The sequence below is a fragment of the Amblyomma mixtum genome, chromosome 4 (assembly GCF_055824585.1).
Source record: "Amblyomma mixtum isolate Tamu chromosome 4, ASM5582458v1, whole genome shotgun sequence".
Lineage (NCBI taxonomy): Eukaryota > Metazoa > Arthropoda > Arachnida > Ixodida > Ixodidae > Amblyomma > Amblyomma mixtum.
In genome coordinates, this window is record NC_143015.1 from 139,727,459 (window position 1) to 139,744,492 (window position 17,034).

General features: G+C 44.8%; 1 protein-coding gene across 1 annotated transcript; it reads right to left on the reverse strand.

Annotated features, from left to right (window-relative positions):
• Positions 1–697: 697 nt before the first annotated feature.
• On the reverse strand, positions 698–13,110 carry LOC149348464 (uncharacterized). The gene is made up of 5 exons (XM_089585834.1): positions 12,871–13,110; positions 7,417–7,619; positions 4,765–4,962; positions 2,660–2,892; positions 698–1,565 (listed from the first exon to the last, which is right to left on the reverse strand). Exons 1-5 carry the CDS (start codon positions 12,962–12,964, stop codon positions 1,346–1,348), a joined length of 948 nt encoding a protein of 315 aa, XP_089441960.1. The 5' UTR covers positions 12,965–13,110; the 3' UTR covers positions 698–1,345.
• Between the last annotated feature and the right edge of the window lie 3,924 nt (positions 13,111–17,034).

The following is a 17,034-nucleotide window of genomic DNA, read 5'->3' on the forward strand; positions in this document are numbered from 1 at the left end:
GCGAAGCTATCTGTGATAATCCTCGCACAAAGCACTTTTGTCATCGCACCATTGGACGGGAAAGTCCCTCCAAATTGTTTACGTGATGGGTGTTTCGATTGTTTCAGAATACTCACGCTCGTAGGCCTTATCGAGGCTACTTACAGCAGGAAGACAGGTCCAATTTGTATACACGGATTGCTTATCAGACCACTATTTGTTCGGGCAGAAAGTAAGCCAAATCGAGATAATTTCCATTCGAAGAAGACCGGGCACTTGCAAAAATGCTGATTAAGAATGCAGGGGAGCCCTACCCGGCTCCTGTTAATACGCTTCACGCTGACGAGATCAAGGAGTTAGCTTGAGTGAAGTATGAGTGTAAGTTTGCCTAGCTGGAGGTGTAAAGGTTCCTCTGTTGTTGGGTTGTCCGGAGCGCTGCAAAAGCCTGTTTCGACGTATAAGACGCTACGACCAAGCGCTCGAGCAAGTAGCTTATGTCATTGTATAAACATGGGAAGCTTGAAATATTCCCAGAACTCCACCCACTGTACTCTAGACCTCTGCTGGACAATGCCAGAGGTCCGTCCAAGTTCTTGCAACGAGGAAATAAGGCAGCGTCATTCAATCCATTTAGAAGACAGCTCTGGCCCAATTCAAGGCTGCCCAAAGCTAGCTTAAAGCTTTTAGATTTTCACAAACCTGTACTGGAAATGAAACATTAGCAAAAACAAGAACAGATTTTTATTCAAAAGACAGCCAAGGCAGCTTCACAAAGTCGCTCTGTAGACTTGGTGAAACAGCAATAAAAATTGCGCTAGTCGCCGTTGAGATCTCATGAAACGGTTTGAAGTCCGGGTTTGAAAGAAAACAAACATTTCCCACACGCGCATACGCTTTGGAGGTATATATATATGGCTCCAAAGCGTTCGCGTACCGTTTGGTTTTAGGCTAAAATAAGGCAAGATAGCTTCTTGGAATAGGATTGTTGTAGTTGGCGCCCTTGGGCTTCTGAGGTAAATGCAGTCCGTCGAAAGCATTTAAATACAAGGTGATAAATAACAGGGCAGGAAATACGTGAACTCCAAACACCTGTGTCTAATAATCCTGCCGTAAAGAACGCGAAACATAGAACACACAGATAACTCGTTGTATAGACTTGTTCTGGCTTCCATTCCTAGGGCTGCACAAAAATACCCGGGCGGCGTACCACCCATACGAAGGTAAGTGTATAGTTTCTTTCGGAGTGGTTATAATCAATATCTCTGAACTGACAGAGTAAGCTTGAGCCAAGGGCATCAACATAGTAAACGCAGAGAGCCTGCTGCGATTAGGACTTAGTCACAAAAATGTCTCTCTTTCCGCAGAGTCACGTAACATGCTCGCTCAATCCGGAGCTCGGAGTTGCCTCGGCCAGTTCTTTTGCCATTTTCGTTGCGCGATCGAACCATTCTTCGGGCATCCCGAGGTAGAACTGCGGCTCCACCGACCACATTTCCGGTGAAACGACGCCCTTGAGTTCTTTCTGCAACTTCCGGGACGCCTTGTCACACACCATTTCCGCCAGGGCTCTACTGCACTCCTGCTCTCTTCGTGTGGCATGGAAAGAAACCAAAAGAACGGAAAGTGTAACGTTAATTGTTGAACCAAGAGATTTGCACTGTCCATAGACAAGCAAGCAACAATAATTTAGAGATACACTGAAGCTCCACCTTAAGAGTATGACGCGCCAAAGTTAATGCTTATTTGCTAATTCCTTTCTTAACTAGAAACTCATTCCACTTACGCGCACCCATTAGCACACACCAGAAGGCATACTAGACCCCCGCCGCCGCGGTGGCTCTGTGGTTATGGTGCTCGGCTGCTGACCCGAAAGACGTGGGTTCGATCCCGGCCGCGGCGGTTGAATTTCTTTGGAGGAGAAATTCTAGAGGCCCGTGTACTGTGCGATGTCAGTGCACGTTAAAGAACCCCAGGTGGTCGAAATTTCCGGAGCCCTCCACTACGGCGTCTCTCATAGCCTTAGTCGCTTTGGGACGTAAAACCCCCATAAACCAAACCAAACCATACTAGGCCCCGTCATGCAACACAATACCAAGAAGGTCTTCCTTTAATTAAGTCGAACGAATGTGCCTATGGCCTGAGAGTAGCGTGCTGCCTCACAACCCGAGGGTGATGGGTGCGATTCGCAACTAATTACCTCTATGTTCCTTTCAGCGTAATAATTTACTTTAGATCCTTTTGTCTTGAAATTTCAGTCATGCTACGACCGCAGCCAGAATTTAAGTAGAGTTCTAATGGTTTTCGTTTTACAGCTCAGTGTGTGCCATCACAGCGCTCTCGACCTTTCCTGAATTAGTGTGACAACGCGTACGGCTTTTCCTCCGAACTTCCGTGTTAATATCTAAGCATTAAGCTTATAGCTTATTAATGCTATAGAGTGCTCCCCCTCAACACATTGCAGTGCACATAGCGTTGCTTGGTAGGCAGTAAGGCAACTTTCTCAACAAGCGAAATTAGAACAGCCCTGTGTCATGTGCACTCTCGGAAGTATTAGAAGAGCAGCTTGCATCTATGACTCTCTTTTACCGTCTCACGTTCAGGGCGCTTTTAAAAGTCGTGTCAGATCAACCCTATTTGTCATGCCAGGTTCAACACAGAACCTTCAATGTTGCCAACTTACTTTCGCTCGCCATCCTCAGAGTGCCAGAGCTCATTCTGCTGGTGGTGTGTGTTTATTTCGCAGTGAGACTCGAAGCACGCCCGCCACAGTGCGGTGTCGCGTACATCGTCCCACCGCTCGCAGTAGCCGGTCAAGACCACCGGGTCTAGCTTGTCCACATCGTGGATGGACGAAGACGAGTTAGCGTTTACGGAAAAACGCACGCCCGCCGATTCCATAACGCGTCGCGTGACCTGCGTGTTGAGCACATGACACGTTTTGGCGGGCTAGTTGGTTAAGCATCTTGAATAAACAGCGCGAACGAAGACGAGCACAAAAGACAAAGAAACGGACGACAGAGCGCTGTGTCGTCCGTTTCTTTGTATTTTGTGCTCGTTTTCTTTCGCGTTGTTTATTCAAGATGAGCATATGAGGTCACTCAAAATGCCACTTTCTGATGTGCATGAAAACATACAAAACAATATGCATTCGAAGCATATGAAGGCTGCAAAGAACTGCATTGTGGTTTTAATTTGATTCGAAAGGAAGAAATTAGGATTAAGAGAGATTTTGCGCGCATGCTCTAACAAGCCAAGACAAAACAACACTAGGTGCCCATCTCAACCGTTAAAAGACTGAATCCTGGGGCCGGAACATGCCATGCGCACAGCTCTGCATAGGAAGATCTGCATAGGAAGCTCTGCAAAGTGCCCCCCATCCCCCATCCCACTCATTCTTCCTGGGAGGCTGCTTTACGGACCGCTCAGCCCGCCGGCCAGAAATGGCTGGTGGATCGGGCTCTAAGTGAAGCACAAGCCCGTGGACTCCTGGACCAGTAGGGGACCACCCTGGAAGATTTTTTGTTTTTGTGTAATAAATTTTTTTCCATCCATCCATCCATCCATCCATCCATCCATCCATCCATCCATCCATCCATCCATCCATCCATCCATCCATCCATCCATCCATCCATCCATCCATCCATCCATCCAACGGTGGATATCCCTTCTGCTTTTTTGTGCGCACAACAAAGCAGCTGCGCTTTGAAAAGTAGGATTTCAGAGAGCAAAGAAAAAAATCAGAAATTGGAACCCAGAAAGACAAACAGATGTGCAAGCAATAGCTTTGCTTTGTTACTACGGGCAACGAAAAATGTAGAATGTCCGCGGTTGTTACGCTCAGGCGGAATCTATAGAAGAGCACATAATTTTTACTTCAAAATCACTACTTCATGGCAATTAGTAAGAAATATGTTTTTGTCTCTAAGCACAAAGTATTACTGACGAAGAACGACGCTCACAAATAATGCAGTGGTTTCGGGAATTTGATTCATAATACAAGAGAATCAACTGCGACAGTCTCGCTGTTGTGCCAAGCTTTGTGTGTACTTTGTCTCCTCGTACGCCCTATACTCGTCGACCCGCTGATATTTTGTTTGGGTTCCATGGAAAAGCAAATACATGCCCGGTGCTATAATGTGAAGAGTGAGTTTCTCTTTATATGTCGTCATGTATGCTTCCAGCGAGAAACAAGATTTCCGCCAGAAGCGGGCCTTTGTCGCAAATCAATAAAAGTGGAATATATGTGATACAATTACAATAAATGTATATATTACAATCAATAGTCATTACCAGGAATGCTGGAAAAGCGCTTCTAGTTGCCTCGGTTGTCCCGATGTGGCGCATGGCTGTGAACATTGTAAAGTAGCGCGCTGACATTATCCGCTGCATACGGAAGTAAGGCAGTGACCGAGGGGCCGTATAACAGAACGTAATAAGCCGCTAGGCTTAGCGGCAGTTGCTAGGAACTGCCCAGAATTCCTGGTAATGGCGAGGTTACTTTGCTGACGGGAGCCTCTGTCCGATTCATACTACACAACGAGGTGCAAGTCACCGCACGCCGACTGCAAAGGGTGCTTTGTAACGGACAGCGCGAATCCGACTTCCACACCACTCTTGAGGTGTTTTATGCACCGTTTATAACCTTTAGCTGGCGGTATGGGCTTACGGAAATCGCCTCAAATATACGACGGGCCCGTATTAGACGAACACTACATGCTCAAAATTTCCTTTCGTTGCTTTGGCATCACACAGCACGAATAGTGTTAACGTTTTCGATGTTTGTACCTGAAAGTAGTGGATGTGAGTAGCGAAGTCGCGGAAAGCACCCAGGAGGCCAGAGTGGGCCAGTGTAGCCGTGGCAGGTCCAGATGCGTCCGTAGCCAGTTCCCTGAGAGCATCCATGACTAGCCGAGACCAGCGTTGGGGATTTGATCTGAATCTCAGGGCCGCTTCTCTGCGTTGCTTCATACGAATGCGCTCTTCCTGAAAGAAATAAAAATAACAGATTTTGCGCCCAATTGGTTATTACTCAAAGAAATTAGTGCTGTTGGATACTTTGCCCGCTCTTGGCAGTAACCAGCTTTTTCGCTCGTAAAAATTTGCTGCCGTTCTCATCGAGACCTACGTGAAGTACTGTCCTCTCATTAAAGCGGACGGCTGTAACTGAGAAAATTTTTTGGCATCTATGAAGAATTTTTTCACTATCCTTCTGTTTTATGCTCTGAGTATCTTTACGTAATGCCTCGTGTTGTGTATTAGTAGGCCTACGAGGCGTTCAAACTTGGCGTTCAAACATGCAGTTGTTTTCTAACTGTGCCGATCAAAATCGCTGTGCTTTTTTTTTGGAACAGACTTTCGGCCCGAACATTGATTCCTCAAAGAAATTAAATTGTTTTCTCGTTCCGCTGGCAGCGTAAAGAAACCACCCTAGATTTCACTTCTGAGACAGAAAAGACCAAAACGTGTTCACAACTCACGTCTGTAGATAGATGTTAAAAATGCGAACTGTTTCAAGTGCTCGAAGCTGTGCAGCTGGTGATGGTGAAGCTTATGAATTTTCGCTCCTCGTTCGCTGATGAATGATTGTAGCCCATCACCGACACACCCAAAAGCATTATGCGGACAAGATTTATGACACGATCTATTTGACCTGGTGTGCTGTAAGCTTTAATCAGACGTTTTTATCATTGATACTCAGGAGTGGGATAATTGTTGAAAATAAAAAAAAAATTGAGCTGGTATTTGCGTGACCAGGCTTTAATCTCCTCAGTACGACACAGCATAGTGGAGGGTACACGGATGTGTTTATTCTCCGCCTCTATCTAACCACGCCCAGCTTGGTGGCATTCGAATCCGCGACCTTCTCCTTGTGTAGGAAACACCATTGCCGCTAAGCCTTTCTTGGTGGGTGGGATGGCTTTTTAAGCGACTCGCAATACAGTAGCCCGTTTTCATCGACACGCGGTAGATTCACAAAACCCCCATATTGCAACGAAGCTTACCGTTAGAGAAGTCGGTGAGGAAGACATAAGAGAAGGCCGCAGCTCAAAGAACAAACCAAATACTGAGACAGAAAATACAAGCGAAATTCGCAGTCTTTCCTGCACATCGTGTATGCCCTGCATTTCAGTATCTTTGCTGTAGCCTTTAGGCACTTACGCGTGTACTGTCACCAATCTGCGAATATATATTTGTTTACGTTCGTAAACTCGGCATCCTCTTGTGAGCTCCTGCAAAATTTACAGTCAACTTCTCGAACTCCCCATAAACTTTGACAAGATAGGTTCGTCACGGTGCCCGTTAAAGCAGTGAATATCATTGAAATTTTGTTTGGATAAACATTGGCTGCAGATGTGAAATGAATTAAATCGCGTTGCTTTTCTTTCTTGTGATGACTGCCTTTTTGTCTTTTCCTACCTCTACTTTTTGGACTGCGTCGCCCACGGCCCTTTTCTTCCTTACGTTCCGTCGTAAAAACTACCATGCTCATGGACGCTGCTCAGCATACAAAACGCCCTGCTCTTGAATAAATATCACGCTGTATCTCTTGTTCACAGAAAGTAGCAACCAGGACAAGAATACAGCTTATACAAAAACGATTGCGGACAGTACTGACACGAGGCTCTGCTCATATATGACTAAAACCAATATCCCTAGAATGTATTTTGGGCATAGGGTACTAGTTCTGATTTCCGCTATTTTATGCATTTTTTTCACTTGACTCTTCTATTGAGTATAAAGGTTTTGGAGGTCACACGCAGTGGTCCCTTTTTTTGTGGACAAAACGTAGCCCCTATTGCTGCCAAACTCAACGGCTCAGACTATCCGATAGCGAGACTGCACAAGGTGATGCGGTGGTCCCGCGTTCGAACCCCGGACTAGGACGAAATTTTCAATTGCGATGTTTCTGTGGAAGCTGTACAGGTTTCTCTAGTCGCCGTATGGCTGTGTTTGGGTGGATGCCAATAATTGCTCCCTTTTGACAAATCTATTCCACCTTGGGGGATTCCCCTAAACATTTCACCTGCACAAGCCTCCGGGCAGTAGCTCACAACAGGCAATAAACAACACATGTGCGCCAAGTATTCAGTGCGTAGCTCAGCGGAAAGAACAAAAAACCGCGATTTCATTTCAAGCCGTCATTAAAGGAGGCTATAAAAGGGCACTGAAAACGCCAATTGTTTCTGAACACATCTCCTATTCGGCCGTAATTAATACTCACTCCTGTTTTTTAAAGGCCAAGATATGTTAACGTTGTTATGTCAGAAATCAGTTCTTGCATCCGTACGGTATACAAGTGCAGGAGTCTTTGGGTGTCGCCTCTATAGCGTGCCCGACAGATATGAGGCGAGACAAGATAAAGCTCCTGGCTTCTTTGCCAACTTCGTAATCGTCTGTCGAGGTACGTGAGTGCATTCTATTCCGTGAAACACTCACCTCAATAGGGTAATGACGTACGTCGTTGGAATACGTGTCTAACTGACGCGCACTGATTTCGTCGAAGGCCTTGACTCGCCACGCTTGTCTTTCTACGATGTCGCGACTCAACTCATTCCAAAAGTCACATACGTGTGGCCCGGCGGTTGGATGTGCTGGTTCAGCGGCTCGAGTAGCACTGGGAGCATCGCTGGCGTTTTTTTCTGCAAAGATACCAAAGACACGACAGGCAATGTTAAAAATTTTACTCTGTCGAAGCGAGCGTAGCAGTAAAAGGCGATCTCGGTGAAGTGCCTCCTTTCAAGTGGAAAGGGTCAGCGTATGGCAAGGTACTATGGCGGTCAAAATATTCCGGGACGCATCTTCTTGAAAAAAAAAAATCATTGCAGCTCTACCTCGCTCATCAGTAGCGTGGAATTGTTGCCAGAAGATACATCATGCCTGTACCTTCATGCTTTCATGCATTTCAGGGAATTAGATTAATTCCCAAGCAGCACAGATAATTGGCCCAGTATTGTAAAAATATTGGCAAATGGCGTTCCAACAAGAGACCACAGTGAAACCATACATTTGCAATATTGGGCCGATTAGCTGCACTTCTAGGGTCACGTGACTGCTATGAAATAATTGTTTTTCTTCACACTCACGTCCCGTAAACTTTTGATCGCGATAGAACCTTTATTTTTGTAGATATTCCTACTCTCCGGCACGAAGCAGTGACGCAGAGGGGCTGCACAAAATTCTATGCAACATGCATGTTTGCTTATCGTAAAACGCAATTCTCGGGTGATGAAGTGACAAGAATGCGTATTAAAATGTTACGAAACGCGACAAGCTCATACGTCCCACGACGCCAATCACGTCGAAATCAGTACGCAATGGATGAGCAATGTTGCGAAAGTGAAATAAACGTCAGCCATAAAATTATTTTTCGCAGCGTTCTGCACGAGCAATCCTTGCACTAAATTTCATGGGAAAAGCTGCTAATTTATTTAACTGGTTACATAAGCAGAAAAAGAGCGAACGTCTATGAACCAAGTCTTCTTGTTCTCCTCTCGGTCTTTAGTGAACAACAGCGGACTTAGCGGGCAAATGCAAGTCGTACCTCGCGGTATGAATTCACTGTAGCTTGTCAGAAACACAATCAATGATCGAAATTTTGCGGTATAGTTAATAATAAATGCAAGTAGCGTGGTGAATGACTAAGATCAAAGCAGGAGAGATCGCAATAGCTCATTTCTTCATGAATTTTTGTTATATTTGTTAGCCCTGTAAAGCCCACTCCCTCATGTTGTGTCTCAACATGAGATACTTCAGGAATGAAATAAAGAAATCACATCCGCGTTCTTTTAAAGCCTTTTCGCATTGATCGCTAAATGTCCACCCTTGGGCGAGCGTTGTCCATCAACTCATAAGATGACCTCAGCGCTCTTTGTGCTGCCCATATATACAATAAGCGGTGACTAATTTCGTGAAGTGGCGTGTCTTTTTACTCGAGCGTGTCAGAACGTGCGCAGGGGGCTCCATTTGAGTTTGAGCTATTAAGCATTGCATTCAGCCTGGTTATTATCTACAGTTTCTTTGTCTGTCAGATTACCGCTGAAGCGTGAAAAGACTCATGTTAGAAAATTTAATGCTCGGCTAACTGGTTTCAATAAAATGCTGGCAGCACACTAGACAGAGGGAAAGATAGCGACGGAGGACCGCAGCGCTTGCACGGTGCTTATCTCTGCCTGAACCCTTTGATAACTCGCGCGTATCATGTCTCCACTTAAGAGGAAATCTTGGGTCAGACTAATGCGAAACTTTAGACGACTAAGAAGCAGGCTTAGTTGACAGTGGACAAAAGGGATGGTGCATATTTCACTCTTGAAATGGGTCTCACGCACCGTGAACGACATTTTGGACATGTTACAAGGCCTACACCGCTAAATGAATATGATGTCGGAATAGTGTCGCCGCAATGTGTCACTCCAGAAACTAATGTCATTGACGATAACCAACGGCTGGCATAGCTAAATGAAACTTCAAGTCGATTTTTGGAGTTTATTGCAGCCGCGGCTAGGATGTCATAGCCTGTCTTCTAAAAAAATGGAATATAGTTTGCTTTTAAGTGTAAACCTTTATAAAAATGGTCTATAGATAGCCTATAGACTTCTTATTGACTTCCTATAGATATTGTTTTTGTCTATTCATAGTATATAGACTGTCTATGGCATTTGTATTGCCTATAGACTGTTTTCTAGAATTTGTCTATAGACAATCTATAGACTTTATAAACAGAAGTTTATAGACACTCTATACACTGTCTAAAACTTCTTTTGTAAGAGAAAAGAGCAGTTTCATTGTTATGGAAAGCAAAAAACGCCATGGTTTCTGGCAAGGTGCCACTAATGTTTATTAAAAAACTCAATCACTACTGAACTGTGATTACCTAATAGAGGAACGTAAAAAGCATACAAATATGTTTCAGCTATAGTTCAAGACAGGATCATTCTAAAAAGTGGTAGGATCTTACCGTACTTAAACCCAGTAGACGTGTGAAAGTATGTGTTTAGCCTGGTCGACTCATGATTTTGCTTCGCTTGGTCGTCGGCACGTCTGGCGCCGATATTAAACTTAGGTTACACTCTGATTGGGGTTAAACCGATCGAATCTATTCGCGCCCCGATTAGAAACTGATAAAGACGACGATGTGCAATGCACAGGGTGAGAGTGTGTCGTAGTTTAAAGCTAGGTGGGATCGGCTGCGGCGAGAGCCTAGTGCTCTCGTGCTGTGGCCAGCCAAGCCGATTTGTTCGCGCCGCCGCTGGTTCCATATCCTGTCGCGGCAATATTTACTTTATTTCTGCACCCGCAAAGTCCTGCAAGCCACAAGATTCTTGGTTGGGTTTGACCCCGCGAAGTGGTGATATCGCACTAAAGAGTTTCGATGATAGACTAAAAAGCCGCGGGAAAATCTCGATAGAATTGTTAATTCCCATTTCTGTTCAAGAAAAGGGGGTAATCGTAAGTAAGGATTATTCGGTATCTACTGCTTTCGAGCCTTTCGTTTTAGTTATCTTATTGTATAATATTGTTGCCATTAACGATGTATGTTACAACTGTGGGTGCTACGTAAAACACAGACGTGTTAAAAAGATGTGTTACACAAACTGGCATCGCTATAAAAAGAAGCGAAATGCATCCTGTTTCTGCTGAAAAGGTGGCGTAATGGTGGCACGGCGAAGGTCTTAAGAAACGAAGAACGGGCATGACGTCACTCTCTGGAAAACCAGATGAGCGGCGGTTTCTTCCGTGTTGGATAAGATTGATGTCACATCATTGCAGCCACATTTTTTTGCAAAGGTCAAGCGAACTGCTTGGTTTGAAGGTCGAAGAAGCACTGCGGAGTGATACACAACTTCCAACAGCGCCACGCAGTATTCACTACGCAAGAGGGATGCTTCGAAGAAGTGTAGAGTAATTGCCATTACGAAACTTAGTTCTATTTGGTACCTCTCTTGGAATAAACATGTCTTGCTCAAAATACTTTTCGTAGAATCCCGATTGATAATTGTAGTGTCAGCGCCTGTGCTGGCAATCTTACTTTTCCATTATTTCAAGCGTGTTCTATGACGTAGGTTTTGAAAGCGCACAACATATAAGTGAACTGCCTTAGAGTCATTATTTTCAAGCTTCGAAAGAAAAGGGTATGTGTGAGGATAGCAGCGAGATTCAGGACATTTGAACATAAAGTAGTAAAGATGAAAACGTAGTGTAAATGTACCGAAGGCTGAAAACCATGCTAAGGTTTGAAAACTGCTGAGCAGGCATTCGGCAGAGGAACTGGTGGTAAACCCACACAAGCTAATAAACTGACATTAATGAATGGTTTGCTGAGTAAGGGTATGATTAGCAATTAGGAAATGCAAGAGTCCGAACACGGATGATACAAATGAAATAGACCTTGCACTGAGTGCGAAATACAATATTGTACAGCAGCTAAACAAATCCAAAAGCAAGGTATAAGCAATGACCTAATAATCGTAAGTTACAGAATATACTAATGCTATTAATAATGGCGAAATCTGCCACATAAAGTTGCGCATAAACTCTTTAGTAATGTGCAAAAACGCTGAGGTCTAAGAACTTCCGCGGAGGACTCTTTATACACTTAAACTAGCACAAAGTAGAGGCAACGAATGCGAAGCTGATAAAAATTACTACAGAGTAAAACAAAAAGCAGCGGTCTTAGTCAGCGAGAATACAGCACAAAAGCTAACAGAAAAAACATTATCTGAATGAATTGCCAGCTCATGACAAACTTGTGCACGAAAGAAAAGGCAGAAATACCAGTATAATTACGTTTAATAAGGAGAAGCCAAAGGAACCTAAAAACAAAGAACTAGACAATGTCAGAACGAAATAGTACTTGGTTAAGTATTAAAGAAACACTGTCCTCAAAAAGGCAAGCACTTCGGTTGTCAGAAAAATTACTGACTTCAACAAGAGCAATACTAGAAAGAGAAATACTGCTAGGACCACTGGCTGTAAATATTTAAGTGTTTACACTGGGCTGTAAGTAAAAGTAAGGGAGGGTTTATAACAATGAAAACTGTACTGCTAGTGAACGATGATGAATTGAGCCTGGACCCCCGAAAGACAGGGGAGACGTAGTACCCTAATGGTGTGTAAATGTGCATGCAGAATATCTGCGCAATAAACCAGCTTTGAGGGTTGACTGCTAAAATGTAAATTCGGTCATGCGGAATAAAACGTTCACGCACATTACTGAAAAAAAAACTCGGATAAGTAAACAACTAGCACTGGCTTTAGCGAATATTTCATGAAAACCGAAACTTTACCGAGCCTAAAGAAAGGCTGCTCGCTACATTTATCTGTAAAATATTACGTGCGACAACTTTTATATATGTTGCTGAACTCAGGCTGGTTGTTTTTTATAACGAATTTTGCGATCTCTCCAAAATTTCATAACAAAGCTGCAGCGGTGGAACATAAAGAACTAGGCTTAGCGAAGCGGAATCAGTACAGCTATCATGTAGCAAAAACCAACGTAGTTCTTGCGAATTTTAATGTGAATTAAAACTACTAGGCTGCACAGGTATTGCGACTCAAAACGTGCTGCCAATAAACACAAACCAACAAATCAATTTCGAACAACTAATACAACATTTCGTTCAACAGAACGCTGGAGGTGAGTGAAATTGCGCTTGCTAGCCACGCTGAGGGCATGTTGTAAATAAAATACGAAAAGCGGTGACTTTTGTTGCTTTGTAACTGATATCGTTTCAATATTACTTTCTTAACGGTTATCACAAATTTTTTTGCACCCAATAAACACTTTTTAGGGCACGAAGACCTTACTGTCCAGTTCGAAACCACGCCTTGATAGCGGAGGAGTTTTTATATCATGCATTAAGTAAAAGAATACAAAGGAAACAAAAATCTCACCTGCGGCGTCATGTTGTCGCGCTTTGCACGAAACAGAACTCGCTGCACAGACCGGTACACTTTTCCTCACGTCGGCCGGAGATGCGGAAGCCATGCTTCCCACACGACAAATGAGACACTGTGCAGACTCCGGTACGACTTCCGTAGGTGGGCGTAAACGAGAGAGGGTAGCAGCGCCCTTTCCCTCGTTACCTTGACGACGAAGACTCACTCTGCCTATATCAGGTTCCCTTGTCACCGGACGACGTCGCCGGCAGCGATGGACGGAGCTAGGGAGAGTGGTGCGTCCGCAGACGCCCAGCGAGCGAGGCGATTTGGCACGAACAGCTCCACGCGCGGCGGGGTGTCAGCTGCGCCTTGTATTTGCGCGCGAAACGAACCAGTTTGCTCGCTGTTTTTCCACGTCGTCGGAGCCGTGTCGGCGGATATTTTCAATTGAGTCACACAACTTGCCTCTTGACGTCATCCGTTTTCGCGCTCCGTTTATATCGCTCGCTGTCGCCCGCGGCCCATTCTCCGCCACTGCGCCGCGCGGCCTGTGTTTCCTCCTTACCGTCTGTTTCGTCATCGGCCCTGAAACGACTGTGCCGTGTCGCAAACAATCGTCGCTATCCGCTGCCGCAATTCTGTCGGTATAACGCGCCCGTGAAGCATTGAATAAAGGAACAATGTGGACGAAAAAGAAGAAAAAAAATGAAAAGGGGAAGTTGGATCCATTGCGAAGGTTTGGGTAATTCTGTGAGTGAACGGTTTAGGTTCTCTTTCCGCAGGGAAGCCTATCTACTCACGCTTCGATAGCGTTGTGTGTATCGTCAGCGGCTGAGGAAGTCACGGTGATATCGCCGACCTCAACAATTGGAGCAAATAGTGCTCACTGGATATCTTTGTGCAGAAAAAAGAGGAAAAAAAACAATAGCGTCCTTTTGCCAGCTTTGTTCCCCTCTTTTGTTGCAATATCTTCTAGCATTCTTCTTTTCGTGCGCTTATTTCTGTCTGTTTTTACTGGACTTACCCAATTTATTTTTGTCGCTTCTAGACAGCGTAAAATAAAATACTATTCATACATACCCTAGAGCGTTAACGCAAGCATAGCGCGCATGCGGTTTTATTCTTCCCATTGTCGGCATATCGGGAAGTTTGACTTCGGTTTTCGCTGTTTTGGTCGTTTGTTGTCACTGCTGACGTTCGCTAATGCCTACGTCACTGGGAAGCTGCGGACAATAATAGAGGAGCTTAACAGTGTAAACCGAAGTGGAATGGAGCAAAACACGTGCTTTTTGCAAGTCCAAAAGAGGTGATTTTTTTTTTCATCTCTCACCACATGCCACGAAGCGCGCATGAAATGTATTATTAATTTATTCGTACACACTACAGGAGTGGGGATATGGAATACATAAAAAGCGTATACATGCTCATACATAAAAGCGCGCATACATTAAAAGTACAAACAAAATGCAATATACAATGAATAAAACATGGTGTGAGTGTCGTTCAATGGCAGCCAAAAATTGCTGAAATGAAAGTGAAAGAACTTCACTGGGCGGTGAGTTCCTGCCCTCGATGGTACAAGGGAAGAAGCTGTATTTTTATGTGGCAGTCGCGCGTAAAGTGGATAAATGTTGAAACTGCGGTGGTGCCTAGTTGATAATGGAGTAGAAAAAGTAACACGGGTGTTTATTATCATGAGGCGCGGCGATATATGAGCGTGTAGATATACTTAAGGCACTCGATGTATCGGCGTGTTGAAAGCGGAGTTAGAGGCAATGCGCTGAGATTAGACGAGGGCGAAAATTCCCTGTGATATTGACGATAGATAAAACGAATTGCCTTTTTCTGGACTCATTCAATTCTATCGTAGTACAGTTGGTTTGGTTTGGTTTTATGGGAAAGAAAATGGCTCAGTATCGGTCTCACATGTCTCTGCGGACACCGGAACCGCGCCGTAGGGGAAAGGAGGAAGGTGGGAGTGAAAGAAGAAAGAGAAAGTGAGGTGCCGTAGTGGAGGTCTACGGATAAACAACTTCGACCACCTGGGGTTCTTAAACGTGCACTGCCACCGCACAGTACACGGGCGCCTTTAGAGTTTCGCCTCCATCGAAACGCTGCCGCCGCGGCAGGGTTGGAACCCGGGTACTATGGCTCAGTAGCTGAGCGCTCTAACCTTTGAGCCACCGTTGCTGATATGGATTACAAACAATTGAGCCGTATTCGATAACCAGTCGGATTAGCGTTGCGGCCCATAGAAGCTTCCGGCGCGCAGAGTCCTTCACCTTTAGAACAATAACATGATACTGGAGTGCGTCTGTGCGCACTTTACGCGTTCCTTATCAGTTATGTCGCGAGCGCCTGTTTTGTAAGAGTAAGTTACAGTATTTTCCGCAGCAAATCTGACACAAGACGGTCAAGCTCTGCGGCTAATCTACGAATACCGGGTGTTTTTTTTAGAAGGTCCAAAATTTTTAAAGAAAGGTAAATTCGTTTAGATTTATTTTAACCCGGGGGCTATACTGAGGGCTACGGCGGACGCCAGGTAAGAGGCAAACTACTTTAATTAGTTCGCTGATTAACTGAATACGTTAATTAACTTTTATAATTTTTATTTTAGGGGATATGTTGTATTAGCAGAATTGGAGATCGTCTTCCAAACAGTCCAGCCAAGAAAAAAAAATTATGCAAAAATTTTTGCGCGCGTTACGAAGCGAGAAAAATTCACCCTGGTGGGCAGCTTCACACTGCAGCACAGCGTCTGTGAGCACCTGTGATGTAGTTCGCTCCGCCCTGCGCTTTGTGTCAATGCGTTTTTGTTCCAACGCAGCATTCCGTCAGGCCGCGGAGCGAAGCGAAACAAGCAGCGATAGCGCAGGCCGCCCATCCGGGCTTCAGCTGATATCAGCCGTGTGACGCAAAGCGCAGGGCGGAGCGAACTACGTTAGAGGCGCTCACCGCCGCTGAGTTACGGCGTGAAGATGCCTACCAGGGTGACTTTTTTGCGCCTCGTAACGTGCTTGAAAATTTTTTAATTGAAATCGCTTTTTCTCGGTTGGACTGTTTAGAGGACGATCTCCAATTCTGCGAATACAACATAACCCCTAAAATAAAAATTAGAAAAGTTTATTAAGAATATTTAGTTAATCAGCGAACTAATTAAAGCAGCTTTCCTCTTGCCTGGCGCCCACCGTAGCCTCCAGTATAGCCCCAGTGCTAAAATAAATCTAAAGCAATTTACCTTTTTTTAAAATTTTTGACCTTCTAAAAAAAAACACCCGGTATTTTTTGGAGGAGCTAATTCTTCATAATTATGCCGGGTTACAACCTATAGGTGGAAAGAGGCCAAATAGAGTCGCCGTTTTATAAACTCTTCCCAAGTGTTTCATGCTTCATGATCGGAAGAGTTTCAAGGAACACTGCCGATATGGCGATTCACGTTCAAGCATACTAGACTTATTTGGTATCAAGAGTACTAAGTACGCCTCCCATTCATTAAAAGCATCTATCACTTCTCTGATTCGTGGATGCTTTCTAATAACGTCATTGTGCTGAAAGATTAAAAAAAATGGTGGACGCTTAAGCGGTATGCCAGCCTGGGCTTCTTACGCCCAGTCCGATTCCAGCAACCATTTTTCACACCGTAGGGATTGACCACATTGGCCGGTTACCAACAACATCTGCGGGCAACCGGTATATATAACTAGCTGTTGACTATCGATCTAAATTTGTAGAGGTTGCTGTGCTGTGCCCAATCTTGCCGCGAAGTACGTCGCAGAGTTTTTGCCATATCGGTTCGAATGAAGACACGGCCTACACCGAAGACTAATCTCGGATCAATCGACCACCTTCAGAGTAGCGAGCTTCGCACCTATTTGCGCCGGGTGGAAGATGAGCATCATTTAGCATCAGCGTACCCTCCGTAGGCAAATGCCTCACGGAGTGGACTAGGCAAACAATGCAGTCCTGATTGGCTCCGTACTGCAAAAATAACAAACAAGGTGAGGTGCACTGGGACCAGCACCTCCGACCAGCCGCCCACGCTGTTAACATTTCACTACAAAGCTCAACCGGCACCACGCCCTGTGGGGTTGTGTACGGCCAGTAGCCTCAAATGACAGCAACGTCCAAATTCTAAACTAGAATCAACATTGGAACCCCTGTGGCACGACGGGAAGC

Bases quoted from the DNA above. Each gene is read 5' to 3' on its own strand.
- LOC149348464 (XM_089585834.1), bottom strand. From the start codon at position 12,964: ATGGCTTCCGCATCTCCGGCCGACGTGAGGAAAAGTGTACCGGTCTGT. The intron at 2,893-4,764 runs GTACAAACATCG...CTCAACACGCAG, and splicing joins CTCACATCCACTACTTTCAG to GTCACGCGACGCGTTATGGA. The intron at 1,566-2,659 runs GTAAGTTGGCAA...TGCCACACGAAG, and splicing joins TCTGAGGATGGCGAGCGAAA to AGAGCAGGAGTGCAGTAGAG.